General features: G+C 36.4%; 3 protein-coding genes across 6 annotated transcripts in view; 2 read left to right on the plus strand and 1 right to left on the minus strand.

Annotated features, from left to right (window-relative positions):
* LOC113511027 (nucleolar protein 4) overlaps positions 1–17,964 on the plus strand; it is a 226,685-nt gene that overhangs the window by 8,910 nt on the left and 199,811 nt on the right. The window lies entirely within an intron of this gene.
* Positions 2,597–3,282, minus strand: LOC128202532 (uncharacterized). Its single transcript, XM_052903233.1, has 2 exons — positions 3,158–3,282; positions 2,597–3,048 (listed from the first exon to the last, which is right to left on the minus strand). Exons 1-2 carry the CDS (start codon positions 3,216–3,218, stop codon positions 2,702–2,704), a joined length of 408 nt encoding a protein of 135 aa, XP_052759193.1. The 5' UTR covers positions 3,219–3,282; the 3' UTR covers positions 2,597–2,701.
* Positions 3,892–6,672, plus strand: LOC128202531 (uncharacterized). The gene is made up of 2 exons (XM_052903232.1): positions 3,892–4,012; positions 4,537–6,672. The coding sequence occupies exon 2, from the start codon at positions 4,542–4,544 to the stop codon at positions 6,411–6,413; it is 1,872 nt and encodes a 623-aa protein (XP_052759192.1). The 5' UTR covers positions 3,892–4,012; positions 4,537–4,541; the 3' UTR covers positions 6,414–6,672.

Here is a 17,964-nt window from a genome sequence, read left to right on the forward strand (position 1 = left end):
ACTGAGAGAGGAAAAAAAAAGGAAGAAAAACAAGGCAAAGTTCAGTAAACACGATGATATGACAAAAATAAAAACACCTCCAACGATGGCGGATGCAGTCGTCACCGCGGCAATTAAATTATTCCGCATCATCACACCCAACAGCCGGGGTGAGGTGGGCACGCGCCGCAAAACGCTTGTCGAGAACAAATTAATATAAAAATCGTATATTAGGTACTACTAGGTCGTATACTTCATAACTTAGCTCATTTTACAGTTTTTTATTCGACTTAGAATGACAAACAAATTGACGACTCACTTGATAGAATGAGGTAACCGTCGCCTATAGACATGAACAGTATCATGGTTATAACAGTATACTGTTTCGCCCATGATACCGCCATGCGTTGCCATTTCTGAGGTGTTATTCCTCTGTACCCTGTATGCCAAATCTCTCATAAGCCTATTTTAGCCATTGTAGTATTTTGTCTGCTTCTTTTGCGCTATATTCTTAATTTGAAAGATTAGAATGCGGTAACCGTCGCCTATAGACATGAATAGTTCCATGGACATAACAGAGTATACTGTGTCACCCATAATACCCTTCATGCGTTGGTATTCTTGAGAACTAAGGTTTTATTCGTACCCTGTAATGTCACTGTCGTATCGCGCTCTACAATCTTTACAAATTGACTTGCTCTCCCAGAATTTTGAGTAAATTTTTGCACCCCCTAGCAATGAAAATAAAAATATTTTCCAATTATGTATTTCCATTACAATATGTGCGGGCCAATGATATATAAAACTATTTCAAATTTCAAATCGATAGCATTGCTGAGATATAGCTCTGTGACAGACAGACGGAGGGACGGACGAAGTCGCACCATAAGGGTTCCTTAGTTTGTATTTTTAACCCTAAAAATCGACTTCAGTTATGGCATTATTATATATACAGTAGTATTTTGATTCCATAATTACTTAACCGATTTTGATAAATTTTCTATAGGACCAATTTATAAGTATTTCTGATAAAAAAAAGATTTCAAATCGGTTTATAACTAAGATGTTATGAGTTAACAAACATAAAAAATACAACCGAATTAAAACTCCCTTTTTTTAAGTCGGATGAAAAGACAATAATTGTACTAAATATATTGGAATTTACGAGTATTTATTAAGATTAGACTAAATATTAAAAAAAATTAATATACATATATGTAATTCGTCACGCCTCTATTGTAGATATTCAAGGAGTTTCTAGCTAAAATCGTCGGTAAGCACTAGCCGAAGTCAAATTGCCCTAAATTTAGCGCCTTGTAAATGGCACCGAATCGTCCGGCTGACTTAAACCGGCCGGACTTTATAATCCGAGGATCTGTGGCGGCCATTGTAAAAATTACGCCATAAATCGGCCCGGGCCGCTCCCGACGAGCGGTCGGAACGGGCCCCGCATCGTAAATTACGGCGGAATGGCGCGGGCGGGGAATGGCGCGGCGCGGTCGCGACATCACAAAGGCGAGGCGAAAAAATATAGAATGCGTGGCGGATGCAGCGCAACGGGCCTCTATGTGAGCCGACCGGTGGACGGTGGCTCGCTTGCAAGCCTGCAGTAGTGTTGTCTTATAATCGATTATCAATCAATCGATAGTATTCGCCTAGAATAGACTACAAATCGTAATATCGATTGATTTCGCAGCGTCATCCGCGGTTATATTGTGTCGCTAAGTAACTTATATATAACCTTTCTGTATAAATAAGTCATCATATGCATTTTTTTTTTCTAATTCATATAATAGTTCCAAAGATTAGCGCGTTTAAACGAACACTCTTTCACTAGATATACTGTAATCTAATACTATTATTTCACTTACTATGGATTATATTAAATAATGATTATTAGTTTGTTTGTGGCCCTAATCAAAGTATTGATTAGTAATCGATACCTAACAATTCTTATAACACTAGTCTCAACTTTTGTTGTAGATACTAGTTTACTTTTCATTTATATAGTTCATGTATATAAATTGAAAAAGTTCTCTCCTTTCTACGTAATGTACTCACTTAGAACTACTTTATTCGAAATTTGAAAATATTTTAATTGTACGAACATTATTGATATTTAAAATAACTTAGTGTATTTACAGATTTTGTAAATAGATAAATCTAATAGGTATCCTATAAGATGAAATTCAATGTAGACCAGACCTAGATGTAAAGATATTGTATTGTTTCCCTTAAAAAATTGCAGTAGAAAAGTTAGTAAAACAAAAAATTGCAAGAATGGATTACATCAAGATCGTCTACGTAGTTTAGATATTAACTATCTAAAGACGATGCGGGGTTGATTACATTATCTTATCCAGTACAAACTACACCTACATATCAACTAACAACTAGGTACGGAACGGATGCATCATAAACTAAACTGATGTGACCGAGACAGCGCGTTATCGCGTCATTAGTACTGTTGGAGCCGTGTAGGTACAGATGGGCAAAGCACCGGGTTTAAACCCGGTGCTTTGGTAAAAACCCAATAAACACCCATAAACTCCCATAATCACCCAAAAAAATAGGTTTTTACGTATTTTTTTGAAAATATGTAAGTAATACCAATAAATTATTTTTATAAATTGTATTGATCAATTCTACAATATTAAATAAAACGTTAACTAATAATATTTCAGGAAATTTTAAAAATCTATATATAATAAAATGAAAGTAATTAATTTTCAGTGTTTTCATGTTGCAGTTGATCAACATGTTGGCCTTTTGCTTCCCGTAGATACTTTAAAATTTCTTCATAACACCTCGTTCGCACACATGGCCGTATATATTTAAATTCTTGAGCCACTAACAGTCCGAAATACTCATTTCTTTTATCCTCTTCTCCATAAATTAAGCATTTAGAACAGTTTGTTTCTTCTTTCAGTAAATTTTCTTTTACTTTATCCTCGTTTTTTTTCTTTGTTGCGACGACGCTGGGTAAATCATCTGGACACTGGGTCTCACTATCGCCAAATATATTTGGAGATCGGCTTCGGCTACGGCTTGGCAGACATTTTTTTCTTTCTACAATTTTAAATTAAATTTATTAGAATAAATGCTTCGAACACACGCGATCTAAGTACCTTTTGTGTTTATTATACCTTACCTACCTAGGTATAAAAAGAGTACTTACGTAGATTTTCTTTTATTAACTGTTTTATACGAAGATCTTGATCTCTCAAATTAGCATCCATTTTACTTCCAGTGATTATCAACTAAATTAATAATCCACAAAGTATTAAATAACGTTTTTATGAAATATTTAGCACAAAAACAATACCCTTTAAATATCGATCGTCAGTAACTGTGGCTGACTTACCTATATTCTAGCAAGCAGGACTGCCAGATGTGAAGGGGAAATCCCCAATAAATTGTTGCATGTGACTGATGATGTGAGCATGTTCGTTTCATAATAAAAATGTTGCCAGGTAACCAAAAAGTCGTATGTTTTTGTGCGAATTACGATCATAATCTTTACGATCGTACATTAAAAAATAGACAAATAATAGTATGAGTACGATTTAAATCGTATATCTGTCAACCCTGCTAGCAAGACAGCGACAAAATCACGTTGCATAACAATGTAGCCCAAGCTTATATCTTATGAAATATACGGAAGAGATACGGACTTAGAAAAAACAGAAATGTTGTTCTTTGTGGAAGTCATTGATGAAATTCTATGTATTTTAGCCCGCAAACTTTCTTCAAACAAAAACAGCGCCATCTAGTATCGAGTTCTGTAATTATCTCTTTGTTTATGGATTTGAAGTAAGACCGCCACGCATGCAATACATTATGACTGGGGATTCCCCTATTCGTCGACGCTGAATATGAGGCGACGACAATCACTGTCAAACGTGTTCACTATTACTCTGACTCTGGTAACGTGACTTCCTGGTAACGTGTTAGGTAGGAAAAGCAGTAAAAAAGTGCATATTAAGGGAGCAGATTTGAAATAATATTTATACTTAACAAGAAATAATTAAAGGTAAGTGGATTTTTGAATGATACAATTATATCATGATCACTTAACAATTTTAACTTAAAATTAGATGTATTATTACAAGCTTTTATTTAGCTTGCGTTATGTAAATAAAAGTATGTAGGTATGTTCGTATGTTGATGCAATTATCCTCAATCCTCAACCGACTGGGATAAAATTTTCCATACACGTTTATTTTGGATGATAGTGCATAGTTAGCTGAGAGTCGTCATTGGATAATAATGGTGGATAGCCTAAGATGTGTACTAGATATTTATTTTTAACATAATATGCGTAAGTACCTAATCGAATTAAAGAAGTTGCTGAGAAAAATACAGAACAATACGATAATAAACTAGCGTCTGCGTTTAATCCTCCGAGGAGATGTAATTTTACAAAGGTTTTTTGTATTTATTTTATTATTTTTTTAATAAATTTATTGTAAATAACAAGAAATAATCATTGTAAAAAAATAGGCACTCTATTGTTGAATTTTCGTCAGACCAACTAATCATCGTTCATTTTTTTAGGTTCAATGGGGAGACCTAAAGATTTACGCATATGGGAGCACTACCGTACTTTACCAAACAAGTCTGTTTCTTGCAAGCTTTGTAATAAGGTCTACAAATTCAGTAATGCTGCCAAAATGCTTCAACATCTTATCACTTGTCCAAAATCTCCAGAAACATTAAAAGACTCTATGAAACTTATAAAAGATAGCTCGTCCAAAACCAAAATGTCTGGACTGTCAGAGATAGAGACAAATGATTCTTTTATAAGCCCCTCGTCGTCTGCTAACACTACAATAAATGCTGAGTTTCAAGACACCGATGATCATATAAAAACAGAATTAGCGAGAGCTATATTTGTAACAGGGACGCCATTATCGATGGTGCAACATCCTTTATGGATACAATTTTTCGAAAAATTGCAACCAAAATTTAAAATACCTTCACGTAAAGCTTTAGCGACAAAATACTTAGATAAAATATATAGAGAAATGCGTTTTGAGTTAAATGAGGAACTAAATGCTTGTAGTTACTTACACCTTCAGTGCGATGGCTGGTCTAATTTAAGAAATGAAGGAATAATAAACTTTCTTATATCAAAACCTCAACCTGCATACGTTAAAAGTTTGAATACAGAAAGTAATCCTCACACTAGTGAATACCTTAGCCAAGAAGTTGAAAAAGTAATGAAAGTGTATGGAGCAAATAAGTTTCTTGTACTTATTGGCGATAACGCTAGAAATATACAAAAGGCATTCGAATTAACAAAACTCAAATATCCACATGTTGTTCCTCTCGGTTGCTGTGCACATATCCTTAACTTGTTGTGCCAAGATATTGTAAAGATACAAGAAGTAACTGTGTTTATTATGCAAGCCATAAATATAATAAAAACTGTTAAAAGGAGTCAACGATTAAGTTCCTTGTTGATAAAATCAAGGCAGGGTGAAGATTCTACACAAACACTAAAATTGCCTTGTGCTACAAGATGGGGAAGTCATGTTACTTCGTTAAAAAGTTTGAAAGCAAATAAGATAGCTTTGCAAATATTAACAGTTAGAGAAGATGTGGTAATTTCAAGAGATATTAAAGATTTAATTCTAAGTGATGATTTCTGGACGAAGACAGGGGAATGTATAAGTATTTTGGAACCAGTCACTGAAAGCATATTTTACTTAGAGAGCGACCAGAATCGTTTGCATCGCACATACATTACATTTAGAGATGTACAAGCTAAGATACGTTTTGCATTAAATGAGATTTCGACATTGAGCGAAGAAAGCAAACAGCAGATTCTAACATCAGTATCTTCAAGATGCAATATGGCAATGAGGCCAATACATTTTGCAGCATATATTCTAGACCCCAGGACTCTAGGAGTCGAACTTACTCAAGAGGAAGAACTTAAGGGTATGGAGTTTATCTACAATTTAAGCCAACACTTAAGTTTGTCAAATGTAATGGCAGATTTGGCGTGTTATAAAGCTAAAGAAAACTTTTGGGCCAGAGGATTTGTATGGAGCTCATTAGATAGCATTGAGCCCCTAATATGGTGGAAAGGTATTTGTGGTTCCACTGAGTTAAGCAAAGTAGCGATTCGTATTCTATCAGCTCCCTGTACTTCGGCAGCCACTGAGCGTTCCTTTAGTATCCAAGGCTACATACATAATAACAAAAGAAATCGACTTACAACTGAAAGAACTGGAAAAATTTCATTCATTTGTTATAACTGGAATCTTAAACATAAAGCTGAATGCGAGGACATTCAGTTTAATGAAGAAAATACCTTAGAAGCTTTCATTGAGCAAGTAAATGAACATAACAGTTTAGACGAAATAGAGCCTATCGAACCTATACAATTCATCGCTTGTAATAACTCTGAATCTGACAGTGATTGACTGTAGTTTTACATTTTACTTTCATCTCTTTCTTAATAAACTCAAAATCAAATTAAAAGTTTTTTATTCTGTAGGCTGCATAATAATATTGTCTATGTCCAGTATAGTGGACGTCTTGCGGCTGAGATGACGATGATGAAGTACAAAATCATAAACACCCAAAAATTTGGGTGTTTATGGGGTTTAAACCCAATAAACCCAAAACACCCGGTTTTTACCCACCAGACTTTAAACCCACCCAGGTGGATTGCCCATCTCTACGTGTAGGGCGTCCCTATAATGGGTTCAGTCCCGGAAAATGTACGCGTGATAATCGTGCGACAAAAACCCGCGCCGCATTCGCATTGCGGGCGTTCGCCTGGCGGCAGAGTACCGGGCTCGCAGCGACGCGCAAGAGATAAGTAATTCTGTGCCGCGTCGGTCGGGGGCGGCGGGTGCGACGGGGGAGGGGGGTAAATGCCCGCGCGGCGGCGGCGGGTAATTGGTTCGCGCCGCCCGAGGCGAGCCCGTAGTATCGCGCTTTAGCGACGGCGCCCTCCGGTGTCGGGCGCGCACAAAACATCAAAAGAGTCGAAATATGCCTGCAAATTTTATTTTATTTTTTATTTTGTACATTGGTTACACCACTAACAGATGTTAAAAAACCACCAAGTAACTTTTATTAAAAAAAAAAAAATTAAATGTTGTTTACTATAAAAAAGAGGTTGAATCTGACCTTTTTATGAAGATAAAACTGAAATTTATGGTACATATTTTGGTTGTCAGTGTTTGCATGCTTAAATTAGGAAAAATAGTATTATATTAGTTGTTAATTGTCCGCTCGTAGGGGAGTTTTGCCAGTAGTTGCCACGTTTAGCATGCGGGTTTGCAATTGCAGTTAGGCTTTTAGAGATGTTTTAAGAAGGACGCTGCTGCCCATTATTCCACCATAAGCTTCCTTAATCGCTTCTTACGACACCCACGAGGAACGGGGAAGGAAGGGGTGGCCCATTCTATGCCGGGACCACACGGCAAATTAGGAAAAAAGAAAACTTATCACAAACAAGCAGACGGCCTACCAAACGAAAAGTGATGACCGTTGCCTTTAAACATGAACAATATTACAGAATATATCATAAAGACCATATTTCGCAGATGTTGCAATTCTTAAGGAGCAAGATCTTTTGCCTTTCTGTCCTTTCTAACTAAAGCACAGCGGGTTCGTGGCTGAAACACGTATAAAACACAGCCACCCAGCCAACCATTTTTGTACGAAATAAATTCTCTAACGAATACTGCAATACTTAAAATTAGCAAAAAGCACCACGCGTTCGCCATAACGCATTCGTCATTAAAAATAAAAAGCAAAGAGTCACGCACGCGGCGACTCCACGGCTCGTCGACGAACTGTTTGTCATGCTACCGCGGAGTTATAGCTATGTCATGCGGCCACCGGCGCGCCACTTTATACATCCGACGGCGCTACCGCCCGCCACGAACTCTGTATATACGTATATACCTTTATTTATATTTTACACGTACGTGTATTGAGTGTTGTCGTCGTGTTCAGGTAGACTGTACTTCAACTAAGGTATTGGGTTATGTTTTATTGCCACTGACTTATCGCGTCGTAAGCGCCATGTTAGAACACCCTTATAGTACTCGTCTAATAGGGGTAAAGGGATTGTTAACAATGGAGTTTGACTGCCCCATTGCTAGCAATATGCCCTATTAGGTCGACCTCCACGTGGTTCCCCCTGGAAACTATCATGGTTAATTCCTGATGAGTTCATCATGATGGGCTAACTGATCTGTTTTCATTCTCATCTATTACCTTGGTTAGGTATATTGCTAGCAATGGGATTCTCAGTCTCCATTACTAACAATCCCTTCCCCCCCCCGCGGGTGGGGTTTACCAATCCATTATCACCCATTAAAAAAAAAGTACTCGTCTAAATAGAGATTGTGTCTAGATTTTTAATGTGCTAAAAGACGAGAGTTTTTCTTTAATGGGTGAGAATGGAATGATAACTCCGTCTGTGCAATTTTTTTAATGTGTGATAATGACATGGTAACCCCGTATACGCTATCGGTATATACTAGCGGGGCACCAGTGATAAATGACTGATGAGGATGAAAGCAGGTCAGTTAGCCCATCCAGACGAATTCAACTGAAATAAGACAAGATGGTTTCCAGAGGGATCCACGTGGAGGTCGACTTGCCAGGATATATTACTAGTAATGGGGCTATATGACCCCATTACTAACGATACCTTCCTCCGTCCCCCGTCTGTGCTATTGGCATACACTTGCGGGGCTAGTGAGAGATTAGAGGGATACTTTGTACAAAAGTCGATTGCTTGGGTACCTCTGTCCTATTCGTGTTTCAACCGTGAAGCAGTTGTGTTTGCATGGCTGTGTATCGGTTTGAAGGGTGGGATATTGGCGTGAATTTACTGGGTACAGAGGAATAACATCTGAGTCCTCAGGAATGGCAACGCATGGGGGGTATCATGGGCGAAACAGATTACTCTGTTATGTCCATGGTACTACTCATATCTATAGGCGACGGTTACCACTATCCATCAGGTGGGGCCGTCAGCTTGTTTGCCATTCTAAGTTGTATATAAAAAATATATATTATATATATTAGGTGAGAATGAAGTCGGCTCAGTTGGTAGATCGTGACGAATTCACCACGACGGTTTCCAGAGGTCCTAGTGAATCGACTGAACAGGATGTATTGCTAGCAACGAAGCAGCTAATCGTCTTTGCTGATAATCCCCTTCCAAGTACTCTTCCCTATAAATTCCACTATCAACATCTATTCAATTAATTCCCGGCGTCCTAGATTGTAGAGTTGCCGCCGCTGTCACGTGATTACTTATTAATCATGAGACCATATCTATTAAACGCGCCGTAGAGGTACTAAGTTATATTTAGGTAGGTATGGTGAATGACTTTAAGTCTAGACATAAATAGATGTCGCAAAGCATGTACCTCAATCTACGTAATCTAATACATAAAAATTAGCAATGTTTGACAGCCCCATTGTTAGCAATATGCCTTATTAGGTCGACCTCCACCTGGAAACCATCGTGAATAATTCTTGTTGAATTCGTCACGATGGGCTAACTGACCTGCTTCATCTTCATCTATCATCTTTCACTGGTGCCCCGCCGGTGTAAACCGATAGCGCGGGTGGGGTTACCATTCCATTATCACCCATTAAAAAAAATACATAAAAACTTAGTGCGCACTAAACAACTTGTAAAGTATCGCTTCTATTCTACTTTTTGTCAATACACAAAACTTTTTAATGCTATTTATTTAATATTTTCTGTAAAATCTGGAAATTAAAATTCAGCCGAAGTACAAATGGTTTATGGTCGTAGAGTATCATTAAAATATGATGATAGGGGAAAGAAAGTCGAATCAGTTGGTTGTTCGTAACGTAATCGATGGTTTCCAGACAAAGGAAAGGGGCGTTTGTAAATTGTCCTAACAGTACGTTTTTCTCTTCGAAAGAAAAAAAAAGTTTATAGGTTCTCCTAGTGAGAAGAAATCACAATGCATAAGTCGAAGAAAAAGAAATTTTAAAATGAAACCTATAAGTGCCAAATCAGCTGTCTAAACTGTAGTAATAGCAGTCTTAAACGTTCCTCTTAAGGAGAGTGTTAATAAATTGATGACGCCGAATATTTTTTTAGAACATTATTATCGACTCAATGTTTAGTTTTTAAATCAAAGTAAATGTACTCGTATTTGCTACAATTAAAGGTTTTTTTGTGAAATATAATTCTAATTATTCAAATTCATGTTTGCTTTATTCAAAAATGGATGTCACTTCGTACTTTGTAGACCGTGTATTTGGAGTTCTATCCTTAACCTCTGAATTTTTATTATATATTATTTAATATACAATTATATTTTTATTATTTTTTTATACCACTGAAGGGGCAAACAAGCATAGGACCCACTTGATGATAAGTGGTTACCGTAGCATATGAACACCTGCAATACCAGAGGTAATACGCGCGCGTTGTCGACCCTGAAGAAACCTCTTTACCCCCCTTTTTAAAACCCCATACTGTATTCTCTTGGGAAAACCTCTTCCATAACCTGAGTGTTCGTGGGAGGAAACATCTCTGAAACTGCGCAGTATGCGACCATTTAGGCTATTATTTCAGCCGTTAACTGTCCACTGCTGAACATAAGCCTTCCCCATAAGGGGAGTTTTGCCAGTAGTTGCCACGCTTGGCAGGCGGGTTGGAAACTGCAGTTAGACTTTTAGAGATGTTTTGAGAGGGACACTGCTGCCCATTCTTCCACTATAAGCTCCCTTAGTCGCTTCTTACGACACCCACGGGATAGGAAGGGTGGTCCATTTTATGCCGGGATTTACACGGGATGAAATTGTATACAGGTTTATTTTAAAAGAATTTTCATTTGCTCTGAGTTCTGGTGGGAATGTGCTAAACCTTAAATACTGTTTTCAACATCTGAATTTTCGAATTTATCTTTCGGTTATTTTTAAAATATTGTTACTTATTTAGTGGTATTCAGAGGCCACGTAAAGTCTTTCGTATGTACTGGAAGTGACCTGGAAACTCTTGACACTAAAGGGTTAGTCCTTCTCACGAGTAAATTTATAAATATGATTGTAGCGTCAATACTAAAAGGAGAATTACATTTTGTGGATTTTAACGTATCTAGGAATGACCTGAAATCACCGGCAAAACACGGACGTTGTGGTACTTTACTCAGAAGTATGAACAATTAACAGTTCCCCTACCTACTCCGTCACTCCGTCATGCTCGTTATATTTTATTCGAGCGGCTGCTTTTTCGCTCATTACCCGTGCACGTGTCGTACAGGGCTGTCGATATCGAACACTGATCCAGTTATAAACTTTGTTTTACTTTATGAAGCAGTTAAAAATGTACACTGTTCTTATTGTTTTGATAAAAACTCTTTTACGTAGTCTCGAGTGTTACTTGGTTGTAATTTTATCTTATTTTTATATAAATAAAAACCCTTTAAGTTATAGAGTTCTATTCATAAATTTACCGTCAATTTAAGTCAAGCAGTCAAAGTCAAAATAAACTTTATTTAAGTACATTCATACAAAAAGCTCTTTTAAATCGAAAATAAAACTCTTTTTAATAATAATCTGTGGTACCTACACTAATCTAGTAAAGTAGAAAAACTACATTTACCTCGCTTTTCATACTTGTTGTAGTAAAATTATGTATTATATCATAACTTGACTCTTTATATATGTTTTTGAATACATAGAAATAAATTTAAAACATTTCTTAGGCATATTCATATTATGTTGCGTATTTGATTAGCTGTCTGAGGGCTATCTGAGACTGTTTAAATCTAATACTGCATTATTTTAACTATTGTATACGAGTACATATAATGCTGGTTATGTGAAATAAAGAAAAATAAAAGAACCGTGCTCTACATACTTTGCAATTCCACTTACGTCAACACGTCAGTAAATTTTAATGACCAAATAACAGTAGTTAAAAAAGTGTCATGTCCGATAAAGTTGGGGACATTTGGCAACCCTGTCGCGTCGGGTTTATTTCAAGAGCGGCGCTTGAAGCGGGCGAGGCGCGCAGCGCGGCTTGGCGCGGCGGGGCGCATAAAATACGGCGCGATGTCGTCGGCTATACGATGTGTCACGGATACGCGACCCGTGCTCTAGTGATGCGCCTCGTGACTCGTGCGTGTTTAACGATATCGTAGTTTTTGAGAAATAAAAGTGACTTATTTAGAATGAGAATATAAAATTTAGAATTTATTCATATAACTTTTCTGTTATTTTTATATTTAATAGATATTAAAAGACATAGGTAAATAAATTAAAAATAAAAACTTTATTTACAACTAACTATAAAAAAAATAATATTGTTTAAGTAACATCAAAGCAGTTAGTATCATGTAAATTTAACATCCTAAAATCGAAGTTCCCTCTTCCCCCAGTAAATCCGATTATGTATCTTGAATACATAAGTACATAGCTATTGCGGGTTTTTGGCATTAGACTAGATTACAAGCTCCCACATTCGCTATGAAAATCTATTAATAAAAGTCAAAATAAATTTACATTTTACTAACAACTCAATCATTATTTTAAATTTCTATTTTATTTCAAATTACTATTGTTTTTAAATTAAATGTGACACATCTTGTTAGTCTGGCCACTTACTTCAGGTTTTCCGCTTAGGCTACCAAATCAGGGAAACTGAAAGGGTCATTTCTATACAACAGAATAGTGCACTGCATACGTCCACCCGTTAGGTGTAGAAACCTAACGACCGCTCAGATGGCGATAGTCACCTATTTACCTAATTTATTTTTAAAATAAAACATTATTAAGAAACCTCGACTATGACTATTTAAAAAAAAAGATGTGAAATATCGATATTAATCTTAGTTTTTATTTTTACCGAAACCCCAACACTATGCACGTGCTGCCTCGCATGCAATCAGTCGGGGCGAGCCGTGGCGACGCTACTCAACGCGCCTCGTAAACGTTATCGGGGCTACATCGTAAAAATACGACGTAAAATGGCGAACGTGCCGCCGCCGCTGCCGGTCGCACTGATGGCGCGGCATTCGGATTTTGAATTTAGAAATTCGAATCTCCATATTCGGCCTTGTGTTTACCATATATTTTACCGGCGATATAACGAAAAACCTTGCAGGTTTTGAATTCGAGTCTGATAAATGAAACTGTATGGAAAATTCCACTGTTGGGCTTTTTTAGGTACATTAACTTAAAAAATATGTTCTTTAATGGATGATAATGGAATGGTGGCCCCCTGCGCTATCGGTATACACTGGTGGGGCACCAGTGAGAGATGATAGGTGAGGAAGAAAGCAGGTCATTTAGCTGATCGTGACGAATTCAACGATAAACTAGTTACGATGGTTTCCAGGGGAACCGTGTGGAGGTCGACCTGATAGGAGGGTATAGTAATGGGGACTAACCTCCCTATTACTAACAAATAATGAAATAGCAGAGTTTAATCCTGTTATGCATAAAAACTAAAACTATCTGCAAACCTACTTTAATTATTACAGTGTTTTGTCATTTTCTTCCAAATTAGGAATTTAGCACAAAAGCATAAAGCCTATAATAGTTTTTTTTATAGAGAGCGACCTATTACGATTTTATTATCGATTACAGTATTTTTTATTTTAATAAGAGAGAAAACAAAATTCAAAATTAGTACCTAACTACTTATTTACTCGTATATTAGTGTGAGCATTGGGTCTGAGAATGTTCGGCTTTGCCACCCCTGACTTATAGTATTTATTTGCTATTTTTTTATAATAAATCGAAAAAGAATTAAATTTGAAAGAACTAAATTGCGTATCAGCTGCGCAATTTTGAAGTAACGACAGAATATAACTTTAACTGACGCAATTGTAATTACGCGACATTTTGAGATATGGACGCTAAAATGTTATGCTTGTAATAATTAAGACCTTACGCAGAGGATTGGTATTTTGACAAAATTTACCTTTACGTAAATATAAAATAAAAGATTAAATCCTATTTTGACTAATTTATCTTTGCGTAACCGTAAAATAAACGGGTAAACCCTATTTTGACTAAATTTGCCTTTGCATAAACATAAACTAAATGAGTAAACCCTGATTTGACGAAATTTACCTTTGTATAAACATGAAATAAACGAGTAAACCCTGATTTGACGAAATTTACCTTTGTATAAACATGAAATAAATGAGTAAACCCTGTTTTGTCGAAATTTACCTTTGCATAAACATGAAATAAACGAGTAAACCCTGTTTTGACGAAATTTACCATTGCATAAACATGAAATAAACGAGTAAACCCTGTTTTGACGAAATTTACTTTTGCATAAACATGAAATAAACGAGTAAACCCTGTTTTGACGAAATTTACTTTTGCATAAACATGAAATAAATGAGTAAACCCTGTTTTACGAAATTTACCTTTGTATAAGCATGAATTAAACGAGTAAACCCTGTTTTGACTAAATTTACCTTTGCATAAACATGAAATAAATGAGTAAACACTATTTTGACTAAATTTACCTTTACACGCGTATAATCGCGTATAGTCGTATAGATTTCAAAAAGAATTCTGTTGATCTATTCAGAATTTGTCACAAAAAAAATCAGACGTAATGAGAATTTCCTCCTTTTTGGTAATAATTCAAAAATTCATAAATGACAGTGAAACCAGTATGAAAATCTATATCCAAAGAAGTAAGCGGAGAAATAGACCTCCAGTATACAGTGTCTTTGTCTTATACCTACTATTTAAATAGATTTTGCTTAACGAAAAAAAAAACAAACAAACTTCAATTGGGGCAAAACTAAATTAATATTGAATTCACTCTTCTTATTTTAAAACTAATAAACACAACCATGTATTTTTATTTAAAATACCACTGAATTCATTTTAATAAGATTACTAAAAAAAATACTTTTTTCCAAATCGATTTATTAATGACGAAGTTCTAAGTTCGGCAACCCGCACATAATACCTCTGATATTGTAGGCGTTCATAGGCTACTGTAACCGCTTACTATTAGATGGGCCGTATGCTTGTTTGCCACCTCAGTGGTAAAATAATATCGGAGATAACAAATAAAAAATAATCTACTGAATTGAGTGCCTGCTTTATTTGAAGTCGGTTAAAAAGTATTATGTAGTAACATACGTATACCACTGACGTATACCTAAGTTTTATTAGGATCAAACGCCACCCGGGTCGAGTTACCCGTCTACTCTACAATCTGCTATAGATAAGCCCGTGTCGTTGCCATGGCAACGTGCTATCCGTGAGATGTCGGAACGTGACGGCGTGTGCGGCCCGCAGGCAAATTCGCACCCCAATTAACGTCCCTGATCGAGTGTCCCAAGTAGACCCTAGAGGGGTCCGGTCGAACTTAGAAACCCGAACATTGATGTGAAGAAACTAGATGAGGCACTAAATATTATAATGTTGAAGTCATTAGTAATATAATAATAATGGTCTTTCTTGAAGTACCAATGCACGCATGCATACATTTATGATAGTTAGAATGGCAAACTCAATGGTAAATGGTAACCGTCGCCTATATCCATAAACAACAACCATGGACATAACAGATTGTGATATTCCTTATGCGTTGCCATTCCTGAGGACTATAGTATTTAGTCTCCGTACCAACTAAAATCCATCTCGTCAGACTGTTAACATATATATATATATATATATATATATATATATATATATATATATCTGTATATAATTTGTTATTGATCATAATATTTTTGCACCACATATGTATGTTTTGTCGTGTCGTTGCCCAATTGTTAATACTTTTTGTACAGACTTGATATGGCTTCGGACAGGCTACATATATATTATTCATTGTTATATTAGGAAAAACGCCATTTTTTAGCCTGTCTGAAATATAAAAATGTGTGTTTAAATATAGCGCTATGGACTGGAGGGAACAAAAACTGTCCCCATTATTGATTTCATTATAATGTAATGAAATATGCATGCGACGCGAACGTGATGTTTTTTTTTAAATGGTAAAAATAGAATGTTAACTTTGTGCTATCAATATGCGCTGATCAGTGAGGGATGATAGGTGATGATGAATTCAGGTCAGTTGATGAAATTGGTACATTGTAACGAATTCGCTAGGATTTACCCACGGTGGTTTTCAAGGTAGTCCACGTAGAGGCCTACCTGACAGAATACATTGCTAACAATTGGGCTGCTAGATAATCAAAAGATTAACAATAAAAATTAACTTCCTCCTCCCACTTTACCCGATATGATGTATAAGTATGAGAGGTTAGTTTTTGTCTGTTTTAGATCATGTTTATTGGGAATAAATGTTCGGTTTTGTTAGTAGTAAGGTAATATTTACTTGATAATACTTTCAATTACTATTGGATATCAGCAAACAGTCTTATGATCGGTCCAATTATGCCTTTTAATGTAATCATTACCTGTTTAATTTACTAGTTTCAGGACCAATTCGGGACCCTTAGTCATGAGCGGCTGTGACGCAAGCCATATCAGTGATGGTGCCGCGAAAAAATTGTTATTAAAATATAATGTGTGCTTACGAAACTTTTAACAATAAAATTATTAGTTCGTTTACATTTTCAATAAATCAGACCATAGTATAATAAGGATGTCGGTTCTATTCGTTTTGTATCTGTGGTGACATTAGGGCTGCCAACCCTGCGTAGCCCGCTTTGTCCCGCAGATGGGACGTACGTCAACATTGCCCGGTCGGCCGGTCGTCCCGGCCGGTCCCCGGGTGCGACGCATTTAATTTCATTTTCGAATTCGTCCCTTTCTTTATTGGGTTCCGTCCGTATAACCAGAGGGTCGTGAATACCACCGTTTTTCCAAACTTGGCAAGTGATCCCTACCTTTGGATGTGACGTTTGATTTTAAGGATGGAATGTTAGAATCGAAATATTTTGCAAGTTTTATATATTTTTAATTTACAGCGAAAAAAAAAAACTTATAAATTTTGCTATGAAACACTTTTGAAGCGTTTTAAAAACGATCTTAGTCGGCTTTATTACGAAAAAGCTCATCGATTTTCAATTTAAAAAAGAGTTTCTCTATTCGCCCGCATTTTTTTAATGTAATTAAAAACCTAATCTAACCGTTTGCAAACAATACACCCTATTAGGTCAACATTTATGCGGTTCCCCCTGGAAATCATCGTGGTTCAATCTAGTGGATTTCGTCATGATGGACTAACTGACTTGCTTTCATTCTCATCTATCATTTTTTACTGGTGTCCCGCCAGCGTATATGGTACTGCTCATGTCTATAGGCGACGGTTACCACTTTCCATCAGGTGGGCCGTCAGGTTGTTTGCCATTCTAAGTTTTATAAAAAAAAAAAAAAACCGATAGCGTGGGCGGGATTACCATTTCATTATTTGAGTGATAATCAAATTTAAAAGAAGATTGGTTAGAACCAAAATGGTCACGCGTAGTGCGGTTTCAGAGTAGCCTCGCCTCCTCATCCTCCTCCCCGCGAACACTATGGAATTACATACCTGCATTGTTTCCCTAGAGACTATAGCATGGGGTTCTTCAAAAAGAGCGTAGTAAGGTTTTTTAAGGGTCGACCACGCGTACGTGACATCCCTAGAGTTGCGGGCGTTTATAGGTTACGGAAACAGTTTACCATCAGACAGGCCGTATGCTTGTTTGCTACCATTATGGTATAAAAAATGACAGGGTGTTACCTCATGGGTGTTTTATAATTTTTTTTAACCATTTTATTATTCTTATATCTTAATGTTATTAAAGAATTATAGAGTAGAAATAAAATGTGTTGCTAAATATCGAAGGAGAGATAATAAATAAATAGTTCAAGTATACAACAGGAAGAATTATTGTTAGTAACGGGGACTAGCGGCCCCACAGCAATACACTAAGGTCAGGTCGACTTCAACGTGGTACCTGGAAACCATTGTGGTTAATTTTTGATTCTTCATGTCACAATGGATAAACTCACCTAACTTCA

This window comes from Galleria mellonella, unplaced genomic scaffold, assembly GCF_026898425.1.
Source record: "Galleria mellonella isolate WM207_F2 unplaced genomic scaffold, CSIRO_AGI_GalMel_v1 utg133, whole genome shotgun sequence".
Classification (NCBI taxonomy): Eukaryota; Metazoa; Arthropoda; class Insecta; order Lepidoptera; family Pyralidae; genus Galleria; species Galleria mellonella.

Excerpts from the sequence above, each read along its gene's own strand:
- LOC128202532 (XM_052903233.1), bottom strand. The coding sequence starts at position 3,218 with ATGGATGCTAATTTGAGAGATCAAGATCTTCGTATAAAACAGTTAATA. Across the intron at positions 3,049-3,157 it reads GTTAATAAAAGAAAATCTAC|AAAGAAAAAAATGTCTGCCA; the intron begins GTAAGTACTCTT and ends TTAAAATTGTAG.
- LOC128202531 (XM_052903232.1), top strand. The coding sequence starts at position 4,542 with ATGGGGAGACCTAAAGATTTACGCATATGGGAGCACTACCGTACTTTA.